Source organism: Herpailurus yagouaroundi, unplaced genomic scaffold (genome assembly GCF_014898765.1).
Source record: "Herpailurus yagouaroundi ecotype Mexico unplaced genomic scaffold, PumYag 428, whole genome shotgun sequence".
NCBI lineage: Eukaryota > Metazoa > Chordata > Mammalia > Carnivora > Felidae > Herpailurus > Herpailurus yagouaroundi.
The window spans coordinates 5,702,891-5,723,958 of NW_024412645.1; the positions used below are offsets into that span (position 1 = coordinate 5,702,891).

Sequence of the window (21,068 nt, forward strand, 5' to 3'; positions counted from 1 at the left end):
TTCTCAGCCGTCATCCCTGTCCCCGGGCAGGCCGCACACTCCGGCCTCGGCCCCACACAGATAACCACCGGAGGCCACGGGATTGGATGAGGAGGAGAGCCGGGCCCCGCACGCCAGCGGGACTCTGGAAAAAAATAACCGGAGCGAGTTCTGCCGCCTCGTGGTGAAGAATCGATGCAGGAAAACACGCGTCACGCTCCAGATGGCATCCCGGGGGCTTTCCTGAGCTCATTTACTATTCCCGACAACCCCGCACCAGGTAGGGTTTTCCCCACTCTCGTCTGACGGAGGGGGAAACTGAGGCACAGAAAGGTCGACCAACTGGCCCAAAGCAGTGGAAAGCCGGGATTGGAACCCAGGCGGTGCTGGCCCCAGAGGGCCCAGTCTTAAATGCTGCATCCAACAGGATGCTATAAAAAGTGCTTTGTCCGGGGCACCTGGGTGGCTGACGGTTAAGCCTCCGACTTCGGGCTCAGGTCATGATTTCACGGTTCGTGAGTTTGATCCCCGTATCTGGCTCTGGGCTGACAGCTCAGAGCCTGGAGCCTGCTTTGGATTCTGTGTCTCCCTCTCTCTCTCTGCCCCTTCCCTGGTCACGCTCTGTCTGTCTCTCTCTCTCTCTCAAAAATAAATAAATCTTTAAAAAAATTTTTTTAAAAAGTGCTTTGTCCGCTGCCCAGAAGGCGCAAAATAAGAACGCCGGTAGATTAAGTACATCACGCAAGATTGCGCAGCTCGCAAGGGACTCAAATCTAGGTCTTCCTGATTCCGAAGCCCACGGTCATTCCATTCAAACATGACATGCTGCTTCTCTTAAGAAACACTTCAGGGGCGCTTGGGTGGCACAGTCGGTTAAGCGTCCGACTTCAGCCAGGTCACGATCTCGCGGTCTGTGAGTTCGAGCCCCGCGTCAGTCTCTGGGCTGATGGCTCGGAGCCTGGAGCCTGTTTCCGATTCTGTGTCTCCCTCTCTCTCTGCCCCTCCCCCGTTCATGCTCTGTCTCTCTCTGTCCCAAAAATAAATAAACGTTGAAAAAAAAATTTTTTTAAAAAAAGAAACACTTCAGCCGGGGCGCCTGGGAGGCTCAGTTAGGTTAAGCGTCTGACTCCTAAAAGCGTGATGCTCAGGTCATGATTTCACACTCCGTGAGTTTGAGCCCCAAGTCTGGCTCTGCACTGACAGTGGGGAAGCTGCTTGGAATCCTCTCTCTCCCTATTTCTCTACCCCTGCCCCCCACACTCTCTTTCTCTCAAAAATAAATGAGTGAATTAAAAAAAAAAAAAAGAAAGAAACACTTCAACCAGTAGTAGGTGTTACTTTTCTACCCCTGTGGCTCATAGAGCAATCTATTCTCAGAGTATTTACTTCCTTCTCGGTGCTGACATTTAGTAAAATGTTTACTGGCCCACCGGGGTGGCTCAGTCGAGTCCTGCTTCGGATTCTGTGTCTCCCTCTCTCTCTGCCCCTTCCCCGCTCGTGCTCTCTCTCTCTCAACAATAAATAAACATTAAAACATTTATTTATTCATTTTTTTAAATGTTTACTCATTTTTGAAAGACAGAGGGAGACAGAGCACAAGCAGGGGTGGGGTGGACAGACAGGGGGACACCGAATCCAAAGCAGGCTCCAGGCTCTGAGCTGTCAGCGCAGAGCCCTACGCGGGGCTCGAACTCACAGACCGCGAGATCGTGACCTCAGCTGAAGCCGGACGCTTAACTGACCGAGTCCCCCAGGCGCCCCTGAACATTAAAATAAAATGAAATAATAAAATACAATAAAATGTTGATTTATTGTGCGGAGAGAGAGGGGGACAGAGATTCCAACGTGGGCTCTGAGCTGACAGCAGAGAGCCGGATGTGGGGCTTGAACTCACGAACCACGAGATCAAGACCTGAGCCAAAGTCCGAGGCCTAACCAACTGAGCCACCCGGGTGCCCTGAGAATTAGCGTTTTATTGGAAGTTCACGGAAACGCTTTTCTCTTGACGTTGAAACTTGACCCGTCCCCCACCCCCGCGCTCCCGCCAGCTCCTGAAGCATCTTGGTGCTCTCCTGTCCCGTTGATCTTTTCTATCTTCTCGTGGCCGTCGGTCTTCCACGGTGGGGTGGACACGCAGAAATAGCTCTCTAAGGCTGGGCCGGGGGTCTCCGTCAGCCTCAACCTGCAGTGATGGTTAGGTTGACCTGAAGGCAACTGAGTCCCGAGGGCACCTGGCACGTCAGCATTATCCCCCTGGTACCTAACTGTGTTGCTGGAAGATCCATCAGGACAACTAAGTATTGCCTTGACCGCGCCGTAATGTAGGGCAGCCCCCGTCAGCACTAGTTTGTCACCCGGCTGAGCATTTGTCTCCGGTCTCCAGGCTTCCATCCCAAGGGGGGGCAGGACAGCACGAGAACGTGAAGGCACTGTCACCAAGGGCCCCGGAAACTTGGCCCCTTCTGGTATTTCTGGAGCACAGACCGTCCCGAGTGGCTGTAGGTCCTTTGCAGCACAGACCACAGACCAGGGAGCCGTGAGTGTGCACCCGTGCCCTGGGGGTGCCAGGTTATCCCCCCGGAGACCTGGCCCTGTCTTCAGTTGGTCAGTTCTGGGTCCACAGAATGGCCTAGGGATGGATTGTGCCATTTTACTGGGGCAACTGACTTCAGCCTCCCGATCCTCCTTCTTTTTTGAGCAGGACCCTTGTGGGGGGCCCATCTCTTTTGCCTCTGGGGATGCCACATTCTATTTATCGTCTCCCTACGGCCTGTGACTCGGGGGCCCCCAGTGCGCCCCATCTCACCGCACGCTAGGGTGATTGCTTCCACCTGGCTTGTGACGGCTGAGTGCTATCCCCCAGCCTGTGTCGTGTGGGGCTCCCATCATCCTCAGTGTTCTTAGAGAACTGTGTGTGTGTGTGTGTGTGTGTGTGTGTGTGCTGGTAACTGGAGAACAGTCCCGTGCATCTGAGCGTCATGGTCCCCACAGGGATGCAGGGACCATGGTCTGCGTCTGTGTCTGTAAGTGGCTGGTACACAGCAAGTGCTCCATAAGTGCCTATGGAATAAATCGCCAAACGTACGGAAACTGGACCGGAGCAGGCGTCCCGGGATCTGGTCCCGCATCGTGCATTCTCTGCATGCCCGTCTGTCCGTCTGTCCATCTCCCACTAGTCTGTAGTCCCTCGTTCATCCTGGCCACCCAGCACCAGGCCAGGCACTAAGCAGGTGCTCATGGAATCTTTGGTGGCTGAAGTAAAACCGGTGAACAGAAGACTATATAGCCCGGAGTGTGGAGGGGAGAGAGAGATCCCTGTAGAAGGACCCCCGAAGCCCACGCCCTGGCCAGGGTCTGGAGGTGGTATGTCTGCCCAGAGCTCTGGGTGTCAGGGAAGGGCACAGGCTTTGGAGCTGGGCCCAATCCTGATCTCAAAGAGGTGTGTTCATCTCACTGGGCCTCAGGATTCCCTTCTACAACATCGGGATCCTTGGGCCACTGACCGTTCTAGTCCTTATGGCCCATGGTAGGTGCTCAGGGAATGTTTGTTGAGTGACCGAATGACCGCATGTAGATCTGTAAAGGCTCCTCCTGACTCTGCACTGCCTGCAGAAGCAAGCCAGCACCCACTTCTTAGTGGTTCTGGTGGCCTCCGGGCCGCCCCCGGTGGGTTTTCCGGCCTTACTTGGCACGTCCCTTCAAGCGTGTCCACCCACTTCTCTGTATTCCTAATCCCTTCCTCCTTCATCAAGCACTTCCCCAGGGGCATCACCCTAGCCAAAGGCCTAGTGGCGAGGAGGTAAGGGAGGGGGAGATCCTGGGGGTGGGGGTGCTATTTCTCCATAGGAAGGAGTAGAACACGTCTGCAGCCTTGGAGAGGTCAGAGGAAGCTGGAGGTCCAAGAGTTCCAAGGGCGTCAGCTCGGATGTCTCCATCCCGTGTGACAAGGTCTCATTCTTCCCCAAGCCGAGCGTGCCTTGGCCAAGCGGACAGACCTGCCTTGGGAGTTTAACCACCTTTGGAACTCATCTGATCTCATTCCTGAGTCCCAGGTCTGGTCCTCATTTTCTTTCCCGCCCACCGTGGATGTGGCCCTCTCAGCGGTTCCTCCCGGCAGCTGGTTCCTCTCAGCTGTTTCTTATCTTTCCCTAAAGCATCCATTAAGCTTAGCGATAGCCGCCCGTCGCATCGTCCCCCTGTCCGGCAGTTACTGTCCCTCCCACTTTTCGCAAACTCTTTGTTGCCCTAAATAAAGAGGTCGACGGAAGCAAGCTCGAAACTGGCAAGTTCATTTAGGGGTTGCGGACGGATTGCAGTTCTGGACAAGCAAAAACAGTAGCGAGCTGCAGGCGAGCCGGCTGGGGGTCTGGGATAAGTTACGTATTTTAAATGTTTATTTATTTTGAGAGGGAGAGCGCAAGCAGGGAAGAGGGAGTGAGAGAGGGAGAGAGAGAGAATCCCAAGCAGGCTCTGCGTGGTCCGCGTATTAGAACAAGGCGTAAGAGACCTAGGATATCTTTGTGCAATACGGGTGGAATGGGGTTTTGTCCCAGTCGGATGCGCTTCCGGAGGGGTTATTAGATCCTGTCTCCCGTGAGAACAAAAGACGAACTGCTGTTAGCGCTGAGATGATAAAGGGGGGGGAAAAACACAGACGCTCCACTGGCATGTGTATATCGAATAATGCAGCCACAGTTAACGTCGTGGCAAAGGTGGGTTACGGGTGAGAAGGCAGGTGCTGTGCATGTGTCAGCGTCTAGCGAGGAACAGGCCTGTTAGGATTTGTAGACTCAGGCAGCCTCCTAACGAGTAGCCAAAGTTTCGTCATGCTGAGATGTTGGGCGGAGTGGGGAGGTCGATAACGGATTCATTAATCATTTTAAGGAGTGGGTGAGACTTTCGGAGGCGGGTCATTAAATTCTTATAGTTGAAAGATGACGTTTTTTTTCATATCATTGGTCACGGTTAGATTCCCTGTAGGAGTGATGATAACATGCACTGTATTAAGTTTAGGTTGCCTATTTGTGATCAGCTTTTGTAAGTGTTTCGTCAAAGCCTTCTCCAGTTTATGGTGGGCTTGGGTTAGGCATGGGTTAAGCGTCAAGCCCGGCGTGGGGCTTGAACTCACCAACTGTGAGATCCGGACCTGAGCTGAAAGCAAGACTCAAGACGCTTAACCCACTGAGCCACCCAGGTGGCCCTGGGATGATAGGTTGTATTTGTGGGCAGGGAATGAACGTAACAAGGGGGCAGTTCAGTAAAAATGCTCCCCACCCCCCACTAAAGTGAACGGAACCGGTGGAGCCACACAAAGCTGCGTTCAGCCCGCTTTGTGAGACCAACCTGGCCCTGAGTCATCCCCCCGCCCCCACCTCTGGCAAAATCCGCCAAGGTAGATATGGGACAAGCTTGGACCGATGCCTCAACATCCAAGAGGCTTCCCACACTATCAGTCTTCTGTAAATCAGTGTTATCCTCCTGGGGGCACGTGCTCGAGGTTCCTTTCCAAGGTTGCAGTTCTTTTTTTTTAAGTTTATTGATTTATTTTGAGTGAGACAGAGACAGCCCAAGGCAGGGGAGGGGCAAGGAGAGAGGACAGAGAATCCCAAGCAGGCTCCAAGCTGCCAGCACAGAGACTGACGCGGGGCTCGAACCCACGAACTGTGAGATCGTGACCTGAGACAAGACCAAGAGCCGGACATTTAACTGGCGCCTGCAGTTCTTTTCGAGACAGCGACCTCTTCGCAGCTTGGTAGGACATAGCGGCCAGTGTATTCCCTCCACTGGCACACCGTCCCAACCCACCTCTGTTGCAAATTTGCACTCTCGGAGCCCCCTCTCGTTGAACTAGGGGCTTTCTATGTTCCATCTACGACCACCGATTCCCATCTCTGACCACGGCCAGCCGGGGAGTGGGTAATCCAGGCCCCCACGCCCCAATTCAGCCCCTGCTTTCTCCCACCGCACCCGGGACTGACCTTGCAGACTGTTGTCTTGGGGGGAAGCTGCCTCTGAGACAGAATTCAAGGAACAGAAGTTTATTGACGAGTTCTCTGGTACCTATACCAATGGAAGGATGGAGAAGAAATGAGGATGGGGGGGGGATATCTAGCTGTGACAAAGGCCCCCCAAATGGCTTCCGGCAGCCAGATGAGAAGTTCTTCCGTGAAGGACGATCTGGACAGCACATGACGCTACCCACTACAGACCCTTGGCCAAGGTCATCCGTGACATATTCGGCAAGGTAGAGCGACTCATGACCACAGTCAGCACCATTGCTGCTACGCCTGGACACAATGCGTCCACACTCACCCCTGCAGTCACTGGCCATGGGCAAATTCCACCCTGAAATGACCGGGAAGCTCACTGGCATGCTGTTTCGTGTCGCCGCCCGCACTGCATCTCATGGATCAGATCTGCAGTCTAGAAAAATCTGCCCAAGGCATTGATATCAAGAAGGAAATGCAGCAGGTGTCAGAGGGTGTTCTGGGCCCCAGGAAGCACCAGCCCCCTCTGCCGCAATCTTAACAGTAACGCCCGCTCCTCCTCCTTTGGGGATGGCATTACCTCCAACACCACTTTGTCCAGCTCATTTCCTGGCACGACAATGAATTTGGCCACAACCACCACATGGCAGACCTCACGGTCCTCAGGAGCTCCCAGGAGTTAAGAGTCCTGGCCAGTAACCTTGGCAACAACCTTTCCCCTTGGTGGAGTCCCCTGCCCCAACTCTGTCCCCAGCACAGAGAACTTTCCATCTTCTATACCAGGGGTTCTCAACTGGGGGGTGGCTTCGCCCCCACAAGGGACATTTGGCAACGTCTGGGGTTGTCCAGACTGGCTTGGGAGGGGTGTGGGCACTGGCATCCAGCGAGTAGAGGCTGAGTGGTGCTCAACACCCTACAGTGCCCAGGACGTGCCGCTGTCCCCGCCAGAGGCTGACCCAGCCCCAAACTTGCTGGGTCCGAGAAACGCTCTTCTGGTGCCTCTGGTGCCCACCTCTGGTGCCTGAGGAAGGGGAGGGCCCGGGGCTCCTGTCTTCTTCTGTCCTTGCCCATCCCGCTGCCATGGGGTCCACACCCTGCACGTCGGGGCAGGACTGGGAAGAGGGAGGGGGTGGGGGGTGCCGGGAATGCACGCTTTAGAAGGGAGAGCAGCAATTATCCGTGAGACAACGTGGAACAAGCCGGGGGACATGGCAGGTGCTCCCTGTTTGCTTGCAAACGGCCCCTCACATTCACCCTTAGTCGAAACTTGGATGTTTTTGGTTGGGATGGTCCCTTGGGCGCATCTAATCGAACGCTCATAATTCAGGAACGAGAAAATCGCAGAGCGAACAGGTGGCCCAGAGCGGCCAGCTGGGAGTCGGGGGCCCAGCACTCACCCCGTCCTGCCGGGCCAGCAGCTCTTGGGAGCGGCCCTCGTTACAGGGCGCATCCGACCGAGGCCTCGGCTGCGTGCCACCCTCTGCCCACGGAGCGGACCACCCACTCCACAGCCGGGCCTCCGCACAACTCCTCTGACAAATGGTTTCGCATCGGCAAACACGAGCACATTCCGGGGAAACCAGATGGCTATACGAGTCCATTGTACTTTCCTTCTTTCCTGAACTGGCAAGACACAGAACGTGCTTCCAGCTCAAGGACAGGAAACAGCCACCCTACCCTCCACCTGTGGGCCCCCAGGCGGGCAGATGTGCCACGCCACCTCCTTGGATTTTTGGTTTAAACGGACGTGCACCCTGGGGTCTCTCAGCTAGTCTCCGTGGGAGCAGGGATGGAGAGTAAGGGGTTTGTACTTCCGGGAGGGACTCCAAGGTCACCCTGAGAGTAAGCGGCGGCGGGGGGGGGGGGGTGGCAGGGGGAGTGCTGGGGTAGCCTAGACTTAAGTGGGGAGGAGACAGTGCTCCAACACTCCAGATAACCACAGAAATGCAGTCCTCTTCCTCTTTATAAAATCGGCCCCTGTGTGGATCGTTCTCGAAACCAGGATTCGTTAAAAGGAGTTACTTCCTGACGTCTTAGCAGCTTGATAAAAAAAAAAAAAAAAAAAAAAAAAAAAAACCGCTTTTTTAAAACGGGGGGGGGGGGGGGGGTTGGGGGGGGAGGACAGCACACCAGAGTAGAAATCTTTGTGCAGATGCTTTTTATTGAGATTTTCGGTAAGCAGTTTATCAACATGGAAAACCAGCCTAGCTGCTCCAAAGTAACCGTCAAAGCTGGTGATCATTAAATGGACTGCACGTGCCTTGCACAGGGCGGGTGGCCGCAGGCGTGGAACAGCATCTCACGTGGGGGAGGACTTGAAACGTGCACTAGTTAGGTGTCTACTGGGGGCGGGCTATAGACTTCCACTGGCACGGTCAACGGGAAGAGAGATCACACGGGAATTACATGGTGGTTTTATAGGTAACGGTATCTAGATTTACAATAAGGCGGTAGAGCAACGCACAACAGGAAGCGAATTTCTTTCTTTCGGGATGTGACACTTGGCCAAGAATACAGTAAATGCGTTACCGTGTTGGTGGCTGCCCAGCGAGGAAGGCAGGCAGAGAGAAACGTCAGCATGTGAGGAGGGACCCCTTCTCCCAGGGACCGGTCATTCCAGCTCATGTCAACCGGTCTGTCCGCTCGAAAATAAGACCCCTTGCAAATACAACCTCTCGCAAAGTTTTAATCCTAGATGAGGGCGTTCGCCTTTATGATCCCGTTTTCCAAACCATTTGGAAGCAGCGAGGGGGCAGGGGAAAGTCACGTTCAAATGAGCAACTCCTCGGAAGTGGTGTTTTCAAACACAGCTAGCTATTTGTAACGAGTGCCGAGGGCCGACCTTTCCTTCGGTGCTTGGTAAGTCAGGTGCAAGAGTCGCATCTCGGGGCGACGGCGAGACGGGTGGCAGGGATTCGGCACAATCGGACCAGGAAATGATGATCTGGGCTGAAGGATGATGGAACAGAAGGGACGTCTCCCTGCCCCGCTCGCTAGGACAAGGCCGTGGCCTTAGAACCGACATCAAAAGGGAATCCCGCCGAACCGTGTTACTGAGACTCGTTTATGATGCAGCCAGTCTAGAAGAAAGCGTGTGGGGTACCTGTCAACGAGCAGGACGGCTTCTGAAGAGGTAGATGAAAGCAGTATTTCATGGCAAGTTTGCTGCCAGATGTTGTCGAGAAAGCGCAGGCGCTACTCAGCCCAGAGCAGCCGATAAGCTTTTGTTGAAAACAGTCCATGGCAGTGGGGACGGCTGTTGGCCCCATGTGGCTGTGCGCGTTATTTCTGCTTTAGCTTATGAGAAACAGAAAGGACTGCCTTTTCTTTAAATAACAAACTAGACAAATAAAAAGGAGCAGAAATAAGGAATGCTTCGATGGAAAACAAACGTAAGGATTCAATAAATAATATAAAATGCTTTTGTGCTAAAATAGAACTCTGTTTATATATATATATATATATTGGTTTATGCAGTTTAGCAATCTTTATGTTACCCAGAAAAAGCCAAATCTATCATAATCATTTAAAACATAGAAAAATACAATTTAACAACAGAACTTAAAAAATGGCCAGTGTTTAGCTTACAAACCACATATAATATATACAGCATGGAATGTTAATCAACTGAGACACAAGAAATTAAATTTCAAGTCCTTTGTAATTACAAGTGCACGGTTAGAAATATTTCTCCATTCCCTACCCTTACATGAAAGACATTTTATAGTAGGACAAAATAAAATATGGGAGCAGAGTTAACAGTATTCAGAGATGATTTTGAGATGGTGGTATAAGAGAGTTTCCTCTAAGAATGCTGAGTTATTGAAACCTTAAAAGGCAGTTTTTATTCCTGTAGGTTTTTGATGAAATGCATATACTGTTAATCCATTTTCTGGTGTGTGTGTGTGTGTGTGTGTGTGTTTAAATAAAGGTAATTTAACATTTGGGGTGCCGCATTTATTGGTCAGTGCTCCCCGGCCACGTCAGTGAGTGTCTGGGCATTGGGCACTTCCAGGGTTGGGGGGGCATCCCTGTCCCTCAGCTGTAAAACAGCAGGTCTATTAGTTTTTGAGAGTGAAAGAAATCCAAAGTCCGTTACGACCTGAGGAAATCGTATTATTTTAGAGTTCAACTTTCATTAATTCGACAGGAAAAAACTTATTTGAATGTAGCCTGGGTAAAAAGAAAAAATTCATATTCGTATGAATTCAAGTAATTAATTCAAATCTCTTGGGGCAACTTTTCGCGGGAGGGAAAATCAGGTTAGATCTTTCGGAAAAAACGTTTTCAAATTCAAACTATTAAAAGCTCACTCTATGGATCGTTATTAAGTAATCTCTAACCCAACGTGGGGCTCGAACTTGCAACCCCGAGATCAAGAGTCACGTGCTCTGCCGACGGAGCCAGCCAGGCACCCAGTATCCAAGCTCCTCCAGGAGTGGGCATGGCTTAAACAGCAAGTCCGGTGCTATTATTCTGGGAGGCTTCCTGTGGCTTCAATGGGTGTGCGACAATGTCTGCAGCTGGCCACATGGCCCTGGGGACAGCCACCCAGACCCTGCGTCTGGCCCTCTGGGGAGCAGCAAGGCATGGCCAAATAGGGTGTTAGCTCTGGGCGCTGTGCAGAGTCACGATGGAAAGCCAATGGCCTATTTATAAGTTCAGAGCCTCCATAACTGAAAATAAGGTGGCCGTGTCTCACCATAATTACTATTCAACTCCTGTTTCAAGGAGGGAAAGAATCAGCCAGCTTTAACTCGGGCGTCTGCATGGTGCTTGGCGTAAAGGTTGTGAGTTTTGACCTGCAAGGTAACGTCTTCCTTCCTTTGCCCCATTCCTACCACTGCCCTTGTCTGGGGGGGCGGCGCCCAATCCACTCACCCCTCCAGCCCACAGCCCCCCCAGCCACCACCTGCCAGACTCCAGTGAAGCCCCGCCTCCTCTCGGGGCACAAACGTGTCAGTCCTTAGGGGTGGAGAGGAGGTCATTCATCAGGCGTCTCTGGATGACCCAGAAACACTTCCCTGAACACGACTGAGAAAAAAACCCACGTGTGATGAAGTCTTACAAGAGAAGTCTTATCTTAACGCCAGCGCATTTGAAAGTATGTTTTCTAGATTTACATCGCGTGAAAGAGGTCCAACTTTGAGAACCTGGTTTTCTTCCTGACATGAAGTCGATTCCGTCGAAAAGGCAAATGCTGTGATTGAATTGGTGCAACTACGAATGCCAAATGAAATTTTTTAAGTCATCAGAGAAAAACCACTCTTCGATCTTTTCTCGTGTAGTTAAAGCTGTCAATTGGTAAAGGCTATTTTTTAATGGCCAGTGAGGGCCTTAAAACGATGGTTTCTGATATCCGTGTGGCGCATTTCAAATCACAATCGAGCTCAGTCTTGCTTCAAACAGATGGTTGCGTGTTGTCGCTGTGGTCTTTCTGGAGCTGGAAGGCTGCTGTCCTCCACGGCTGGCCCTTCTTCCCCACGGATCCTGAAATCGTAATGTCAGTGAACTGGCCAATCATTTCCATTAGCACGGAACCAGCGAATTGCTGTAAGTTTTGCTGAAAACTCCTACTTCCACATGAGACAGAAGGAAAAACCACGACCCCCCAAGGCCATGAAGGAGCGATTGCACCAGTGAGAGTATTTTGGCTTAAAAAAATAACCTTGGACTCACTCAAGTTTTTCATGGATTCCATACATGTTGTATAGCAGCTAGAGGTAAGATCATCTTTGTTTTTAGACTTTGCCCTTTTCATTCCCTTGTTTTATGAAATCAAGACATTGTAACTTTATAAAAATATTACCAACTTTATCTTCCTTGGATAATGAGAAAATGTGTGAATTTTGTCCTTTTGAATGGTCCAAACGTAGGAAGGGTCAAACGTCTAGGAATGATGTGACACTCTTAAAACCTTCGGAAACAGCCAAGTATGCCAAGACTTGTAAACCAGCAGCTTGGGGCGCCTGGGTGGCTCAGTCGGTTGGGCATCTGACTTCGGCTCAGGTCACGATCTCGCGGTTCGTGAGTTCGAGCCCTGCGTTGGGCTCTGTGCTGACAGCTCGGAGCCTAGAGCCTGCTTCCGACTCTCTGTCTCCTTCTCTCTCTGCCCCTCCCCTGCTTGTGCCGTCTCTTTTGTGCGCAAAAATAAACAAACATTAAAAAAAAAACAATAATGAAATAAACCAGTGGCTTTCTTTGGCCACTCAAGGCCATGCAGGCACAAGGCGCTGGCACAGAAGGGTCCCGGAGGTGTCTTCTGTCTGGCAGCGGAGAAACTGGCCCCGTCAGGACGCCTGCGGGCGCAAGTGCAGGTAGGAGACAGGCCAGACAAGACCCCAGCACTGGGAATTAAGGTTGAGGCAAAAGGGCTCTCAGGCGATTTCCCAATTCACGTTTTCCTTCTAAAAGGCAGATGAACCTTCTGTTCTACGCTGGAGCGAAAAAGGTATCTTTCAAACAGCCGCACACTGGCGTGGCTGACGCACTCGGGTCTGAAAGGGGAGACGCTAAGCCCAGCCCCTCGAGGAGTCTGTGCCCGAGGGCCTTGACTGTCGAGCGGGGACTCGGGGCGCAGCAAACTGTACGTGCTGAGCGCATGGGAGCCTGCAACGGGGCTGGTGACAGCAGGGACAGCTGTCATTAACCAGAGTCGGGAAGGCGCTCACCCTTTGCGAGGAACAACTACTTTTCTGTTGCTAGCGGTTTTTTGGGTTTTTGTGTTTTTGTTTTGAAAACAGAACGTGAACGTCAGTCTTCCCTTTTAAACAAGCCAGGGGAAGGCATGTAACTAGGGCACCCCTCCCCCTCTACTGGCAAGAGCGGAGTAGAACGGATACGCTCATGTAGACCCCAACTGGTAGCTGAGATGGGTAAGGAACCTCCAGATTTCTTTTCCAAAGCAACTCCTATGAAATGAAACACGTTCTGTAATTATCTTCCAAACTCTCCAAACAGAATTGCATTAGAAAGTACTGACTTTCCCAACGAGCACAGGACCCAGAGATTTGGACCCACTGAAAATATCGAGGGCAGGATGCAGACAGCTGTGATCGGTTGTTGGTATTGTTAGTAAACTTAGAAACATACGACGAGACTGCACTAGGAAGACAGAAATGTGGACTTTAAAAAAATTATTGTTACTATTTTTAGTCTGATGAGAGAGAGGACTGCACTGGGAAAATCACCGCTTCTTACAGCCCAGCATTTATTTGGGGCGTGAAAAGGGCGCAGGGCGTGTGGCGGGAGAGCAAGACAGGGGTGGGGGGAGATGACAAGATGCCTCCGGGATCAGGGGAAGGGCCTTTCCGCTCCCCTGCTGTGTCAGGCGCGGGGCGACCCACGGGGGGGGGGGGGGGGCAAGTACTACTCACTAACGACAGGCCAAGGTCGACAGGAAAGTCAACAGATGCGGTTAGCCCATCTGGACACATTCATTCTTCAGTATCCTTTAGTCAATGAAATTCACTGTAAGTTACGCTACGACGTGAAACGGAGCGATTCTTCCCTTCCTGTACACACCCATTATGGAGACGTGTCCTGAGGGCAGGCAGAAGGAACCAGAACGAGTGGGTCCTGGAACCGCTTACTGTCGGAACCCTAGACAGACTCGCCCCCCAGCAGCCGTGTGCACCCAGACATGTGAAAGTGCTATGTGTTTATTTGAAGATGTCTGAGAAACCGCTGTCGCCCCGGAAGCCAAAACCCCACGGCCTCGCCTTCACAGCCCGCCAGGCCTTCCCACGATCCGCTGTGGAACGCCCTCAGTGACGAGCGACGGCCACGTCCTCTGAGGGCACACTCCCTCTGTTCCCTGTCGGAGGCAGGCTGGTACCCGTGGTTCCGCACACACGGTGGGGGCCCAAGTGCAGCCTTCTCGGCAAGTATCTTCGGCTTTCAGCCCCGGGGAACGAGAGGTGGGTGTGCCCACGTCCTGCCCTTCGGCCGCGTGGACCAGGCACCGGGGAAACTGGCACGTGGAACGAGGCAGTGCCCGGGCCATCCGTGCCCGATGCGGCAGAGGGCTGCGCTCCGTCCTGGCAAGCGCAAGATGTGTCTGACGGTCAGACGTACAGATCGAAGGGATGGGCAGGAATCATTCCAAGTTCTAAGTTCATAGATACCCAAACCGGGACGCGACGAAGGAAAAGAACTTTCGCTTGTTTCTTCAGTAGTTTCGAGCGTGGACAGATGTGATGCAGAGGGAGGCACTCGGGGGGAGGGGGGTGTGTAGGGGGGGGTTGGCCGGCCCCATGCCGACAGCGGTCAGCGCTCTTACTGGGAGCACTTCAGCGTCCTGGGTCCTCCCGGCCATGGAGGGGCCCTAGGGACACGGGGACCGAACCTCCGACCCCCGGCCTTCTCCAAAAGGCTCCATCTCAAGGGCTGAAAACCCTCGGCACGGGCTTCCTTGCGGCCCTGTCTCCCCAGGACCCTCCTGCCCTGGGTGTCAGAGGCCATTGCTGTTCCTGTGACAGAGGGGAGGCTTGGACAGCTCAACCACGCTGGAGCGGGACTTGTTGAGGAACTTGGGGGCGCGTCTCAACAGCCGCTGGGCCTCCATAAACGTCTCGGTCAGCTCCTTCTTCCACTGCACAAACTCGGGGTCGCTCTGCACGGAGACACAAAGGGAGAAGTTGCCACGGGCTGGCCTGTCCTGCCGACAGCCGGGGTGCCTCTGGCAACGACAGCGACGTGCTGCTTTCCGGCCCGCGGCGGCCTGCATCACTGCGGGCCACATGGGCGGCCTCCTCCGGGGCCTCCCGCGGGAAGCAGGGCCAGGCCGGCGAAGCCCCTCGGGCGCCCCTCCCGATCCCCACCCCGAAGCACCGCCGGTGATCTGCTCAGACGTGACCTCCGATTTCTGATTTCTAAACTCAGGTCTGTAAAATAACACCTGAGGGGGAGCTCTGACAGATTAACCAGCACCTTCACGCGGGCCCTGTGGCGGTGAAGTTACTCAACACACGGCCTGGGCATCTACTGCCGGTTTCTCTCTCTAAACATGCTCTCGCGCGCACACCGCCCCCCGCACCCACCCGCGCACACCCCACCGCCCTCCACACCCGAGACACCCCCCCCCACGCCTACACACATACCGTACACCCCCACCCCCCACCCGCACCTACGCGTGCACACACACGCGCGCACACACACACCAGCACCTCAGAGGAATTAAATTCGGGCCACGGTAGAACTCTGGAGCGAGAAAGATGGCATTCCCCCTTAGAGGAGTCACTTTGGTATCTTGCGTTTGATTAAACATCCAAGCCTCAGCCTCAAACATGCTGAAAGATGAGAACCTGGAGACCAGGGGCGCCTGGGTGGCTCAGTGAGTTGAGTGTCTGACTTGAGCTCCGGTCAGGAACTCATGGTTTGTGAGTTCGAGCCCCACACGGGGCTCTGCACTGACAAGGCTGAGCCTGCTTGGGATTCTCTCTCTCTCTCTCTCTCTCTCTCTCTCTTTTTCTCTCCCTCTCTTTCTCCTTCTCTCTCTGCCTCTCCCCTGCTCATCCTCTCTCTTTCAAAATAAATAAATAAACTTAAAAAAAAAAAAAGAACTGGGAGACTCGATAACAAATAGACCCCTAGTAAACAGTGGACAGTTTCCAGATAGGGCAATCCAATGACTCCACGGTCTTCCCCTCCTGCCATTTTCTGACTTTCACATCTTTGACGGTAACTGTTAGTTTGCTGAGCTCCTGGTACCCCGGGGCTTTCCTGCTAAGTAAGTGATAAAGCATGGATTTAAGCAGAGGTTTCATACCCAGGCAGCCATCTTTGCTGGACATATGTATAGCTGCCCAAACTTGCACCTAAGGGACACGTTTTAAAAAAAAAAAAAAAAAAAAGCTCACCTCACATTGCAAGACAAATTGCTTCCCTCCTTTTATCCTCAACAAAATGCATTTCTTGTCTTTAATCTGAGTTTCTTCCACAGACAGAATCTGTTCCATCGTCAGTAAATTTTGCTAGCCATAAAAAAAAAAAAAATGACAAATTACTTCACACTATTTCCCAACTTCTTCCATTCAATTGATAAATAATACGGAAAACTATCAGCTCAGAAGAAAAAGTAAAAAAAAAAAAAAAAAAATCAGTCTTTTTCTTTCTTTGAGGATATTCTAGAAGCGAGGGGGAATGGCTACAAAGAAACACGCACAAAATTTAAACTACGGCATCTCGCAGGAAACGGCAAAGAAAGGAACGTCTCGATAACTCTCACACAGAATTGATTTCTGAGTGGCCGTGACTCACACGTACCCTCGCTGTGTCGCACACCCACCTGAATTCTACCGACCAGGCTGTCAGCAGACAATGAAGCACCGTGTAACTTACGTGAGCAAATGGGGCGAGGCTGTTTTTGACACGGCAGCCCAGGGAAGGTCTAGCAATGTTGGCTTGTAAGCTAATGATTTTTTGCAAATATCAAAATGATGTAATAAATCCAGGTGACATCCTTAAAAGATGGTCACGCCGGGTGTATAAGAGGATGGCCTAAGGTGACTGCTATTGTGTCATGAGTACCTGACCGTTTTATGTTTTTTTGGATAAATACTCCAGGAATCCTAAATGAAAAGCACCATCGTGGAGGCTCACGTTTCATATTAACCTGATTTATACCTACGAACCCATCCATCCACATACACCTAGAAACAGCACGCTACACATTGACTCTCTTGAAAGCAAGCTAACTTAATGAATCCTGTGTGTTTAAAAAAAGGAAGATTTTTTTTCTTAAAGTTTTCAAATATCCTGAAAAGTGAGACAATTTCCTTTCAGTGTGCGCCACAGAGACTGCCCGGTAGACAGCAGAATTCAGTTGACCCTGGGACAACACGGGTTTGAACCGTGTGGGTCCACTTCCGCGCGGATATGGTTTCTTTTTTTTTTTTTTCCCAGGAAATACAGGACAGGTCTGTAAATGCATTTTCTCTCATGATTTTCTTAATAACGTTTTGTTTCTTCTCGCTGTCTCTATTTTAAGAATACAGCATGTAAGACACATAACAGGCAAATTTTGTGTTAATCAGCTGTTTATGTTATCGGTAAGCCTTCTGGTCAACAGCAGGCTATTAGTAGTTAGGTCTTTGGGGGGAGTCAAAAGTTATACGTGGGTTGTTGACTGTAGGATGGGCCAACAGCCCTGACCCCTACCCCCATCGTTTAAGGGCTAACTGTAACTATGTCATATGCCCAGGGCCACTCATTATCTGGAAAGATTATGTAGTACTAATATACATGAATTATAGCTTGGGTGCTGAATTTATAGATTTGTGAAATACATATACTATATGTAACACATATCTATAGTATAATATTATATAACATAATACATATTATGTAATACCAGCACCTGAGTTATAATTCAGGACCCCCAGAGACTTAGTACTTCATGGCCCAGATGTATTAGCTTTGGAAGACAGCCCCCTGGCACTGGTAATGGTGAGAAGGTCTTGTGCATTTGAATGGGATGTGATGTTCGACAGCAATCACTCATAATTCAGCAGCCACTTTACCCACAGGGATTTAAAAAAGTCCAACAAACAAGATTAGAGGTCACTCTTTTCTGTACTTCTCACCACTGGACAACTGATGGGCAGTTTTCGGACACATACAACACATCGACTATACGTGGGACCCCCGTCCTGTTTCCTTGGCCCCAGAAGCCGAGCCACTCCCTCCCCGAGAGCAGAAGTGTGTGTCCCTTACGCCTGGGCTGCCAGCTCCGGACAAGCCCTCCGCTCGTCACACAGTAGGCGCTTAATAAATGCTGCCTGCCTTGCTTAAAGGGACAGTGGGGATCAGAAAGTTCTTTCTACCTTGTTCACAAACATGAGCCCTCCAAACGACCCGAGGGTATCTTCCTGCTTACGGAATGGAAGTCACTTAGAATTTTCCAACAAAACGGACAGCGGAGGAAGTGTGGCTGGGCGACCTCACCTCTGCGCCCAGCATCCCGGCTCGCTGCATTTGGGCCTGACGAGGGAGGCCCCGTGAAGGGGAGACTGGGTACAGGCAGACCCACAACTGTTGGGCTGTGTCATGGGCGCTGGACCTTCTTCTCTGAGCTCTGGATTTAAGTGCCTCCGTCTGACTCCAAGGTCCGAGATTTCTTCCCCCCCCCCTCTTTTTTGACCTACCTGACTGCTCTCTAGCCCTTCTTCAAACCTGGCTGTTTTGACCTCTCACGTTCTATTTTCAGATGTTACAAAATCCTTCCTTGACTCGAAGGTTAAAAGCTAACGTCTGAACACCAAAATCTCACGCGGGCAGGTTAAAACAGTGACGCGGAGCTTCGCGGCGCATTCCCTGCGACACGAGAGCCATGTGGCCCTCGGGACGCTGGGAGCACGTGCTGGTGACGGCACTTCAGACTCACCCGGGACTCTCCCTCTCCTCTCCATTCAAGTCTGTTTGGAAAGAGGTAAAAATAGCGACGCTGCCACTGAGTCAGGAACGGGTTCCCCAGTTTTAGCATGTAGCCGTGCATGATGCAGTCTTTTCCCAGAGCGTAATCTGAGGAATATAAAATAGCCACGAATTAAATGGGCTCCGAAACAGATCGTCCGTGTTATTCTCAGAAGCAACAACAACAGAAGAATGACACACTCTTTGGAAAAGTCAAGTTTCTATGAGTGGAAACATGTCCCGTAAGCCATTATCTCGGGATCGCAAGGACGGGTCTCTTTGGCTCTCTGCTGACGTCGTAAGTGGCTGTTCCTCAATATTCGGATTCGTCTGTGATGTTCCCTGACTGCTCAGAGAGGACAGAGGTTTGTTCCCAAACTATTCTTTCGTTATGCGTGACAGCAAGAATGGGAGAGTAGAGAGGAGTTCGATTCGAGCGCTGCCCCAAGTACCTCTGCCTTTACGTGGGCCTGGGGTTCTCCCTTCAATCCTGTGAATAATAATAAGGAACTTACCAAGCAGCCGAGGTAACACGAGGATCAAAACTGCTTACTCCTTAAGGTTGTATTTATGCCCCAGGTACCTGGTTATGTAGACAGACCAACTCACACTCATGCTGAGTCCTGATCGCACTGTTAGAATGAAATACTGTCTCTTGCTCTTTGTTTAAAGGTTCATTTTAAGTGGCTGGCTTTGACTCTTTAAAGGCTTTCGTGACTGGGCTAAAGTTCACCCTCTCTTTTTCCTATTCCTTCCACAGCTACGAAGGGAATGCCTGTTCTGGGCACGCTGGGTGCCACAGGAGACAGAACTCCTGGCCCCAGGGAGCTAAGGTCCTCACAGGAGACCCCGAGGATGAACAGGTAAGTAATACCCACGTAGCGCCGCACGCAGGAGGGAAAAGAACCAAGGAGGGAGGGGACGAGGGGATCGGGTGGGCTCCCTGGAGTTGTCATTTTAATGGAAAACTGTTTGCACTGCGAAAGTGTATCGATGGTGGAAGCCTCACGGGTCGACTTCAGAGACCTAAGCCTAGACTGTACTGCTCTGTACGGTGACTCTGGAGATCTTCAACCAAGATCCAGCGATGCCCACGTCAATCACTTGTATATGAGGGTAAATTCGCTAATCTGCTAGAGGCTCTGATTGCAGCTCTCGCTACAACGAGACACTTGGGCAAGGTTATTTAGGTCCGCTTTGTCTGGGTCCACTCTGTCAAGATCCTAGTGACATCATGGCCTTCCCGGGAGCAAATCACCATGGATGTGACCTGCCGTGTAAAATTTGCTACAGCAGGGGCGCCTGGGTGGCTCAGTCGGTTAAGCGTCCGACTTCGGCTAAGGTCAGGATCTCACGGCTGGTGGGTTCGAGCCCCGCATCGGGCTCTGTGCTGACAGCTCGGAGCCTGGAACCTGTTTCGGATTCTGTATCTCCCTCTCTCTCTCTGCCCCTTCCCCACTCACACTCTGTCTCTCCGTCTCTTAAAATCTATATAAACGTTAAAAAAAATTTTTTTTTTAATTTGCTACAGCAAAGAGTCCAGAGTGATGTCAATGGACGCACGTGCTAAGGAGCAGCTTAGAGATGAAGCCTGCCTCCCTGGAGGACGAAGGGGAGCACAGTTACGGGGCTCTACTGCTCCCGTGGCGTGTACTCAGGTGGCTTTTACGTAAGGAGGGATTCATCCAGGCTCGGGCATGCTTTTCTGAGCAGGTGGTGGATGTTACTGGCAAACTGTCAACGGGACGAATGAGCCTGGATCAAGATGCCCCCCTTCAAGCAACTGAGAACAGAATGAAATTGGTTCCGGTCGTTCCTGTCATATAACGTCAGCCTCAGAGACAGTCTTTGCCCGGAGCTAAAGCGAAATGATGTCATCCCCATCAACCACAACAGATTCAGACATCCAAAATTCATAAAGTCCGCGGAAAAGCAAGAGCGCCCACGTTCGCTGAATTAAGAACGGCTGATTGGTTTGATACTTGGTGTCGTGCATGCAACTCTGGGTATCCCCCATCGGGCACTCAAATATTGTAAATAAAAAGGCGCTTTGGTGGGGCGCCGGGGTGGCTCAGTTAAGCGTCCGACTTCGCCTCAGGTCATGATCTCACAGTTCGTGGGTTCGAGCCCCGCGTCGGGCTCTGTGCCGACAGCTCAGAGCCTGGAGCCCGCTTCGGAGTCTGTGTCTCCCTCTCTCTCTCTGCCCTTCCCCTGTTCATGCTCTGTCTCTGTCTCAAAAATAAAAAATAAACAGTAAAAAAAAAATTTTTTTTTAAAAAGGCGGTTTGGTAACTTTACTGCTGTTTGTAAAATAACTATAATTATATCCACTGATACCTCTTGACAAGTGATATGTGTGCCAAGTTCCCCACCCGAACCCACATACTTTGAGAAATGGAAACGTAGGCCCTTTGCTCAAAAATTATTAAGGACGCCAAGACGGTGGCCGCAGAGTGTTCAGCCCAGTGGGGTGCCCTCTGAGGTGGCCCAGGTCACACTCCCATGAAGCCGGGCCTGCTCCTGACACCGGACGAGTTTTCAAGGAAGACACTTGTCAGCTTGCCCTCAAGGCTCCAAGATCAGAGGACTCACTGACACAATGATGCTGACCGTCTTTATTTATACGTTGACTAAAGGCTTTGAAATATTATACTGCACTTTTCCAAGCCACATAGAACTATTTATGGC

At 51.5% G+C, this 21,068-nt stretch overlaps 1 protein-coding gene and 1 long non-coding RNA gene across 4 annotated transcripts in view; one reads left to right on the forward strand and one right to left on the reverse strand.

The window, feature by feature from the left end:
• Positions 1-22: 22 nt before the first annotated feature.
• LOC121022622 (uncharacterized) lies at positions 23-20,503 on the forward strand. Its single transcript, XR_005787021.1, has 3 exons — positions 23-259; positions 19,141-19,243; positions 19,912-20,503. It is a non-coding gene; the product is annotated as an uncharacterized LOC121022622 (long non-coding RNA).
• Positions 13,088-21,068, reverse strand: part of GRK3 (G protein-coupled receptor kinase 3) — a 103,344-nt gene continuing 95,363 nt past the window's right edge. For 2 of the 3 annotated variants that reach the window (XM_040463906.1, XM_040463907.1), the window contains 3 exons: positions 18,352-18,488; positions 15,827-15,940; positions 13,088-14,580 (listed from right to left, as the gene is read on the reverse strand). In XM_040463906.1, coding sequence (XP_040319840.1) covers positions 14,419-14,580; positions 15,827-15,940; positions 18,352-18,488 — 413 coding nt within the window. In that variant the 3' untranslated portion in view covers positions 13,088-14,418. Of the gene's footprint in view, positions 14,581-15,826; positions 15,941-18,351; positions 18,489-18,638; positions 18,871-21,068 lie in introns of those variants that run through there. The other variant, XM_040463908.1, reaches the window with a different exon arrangement.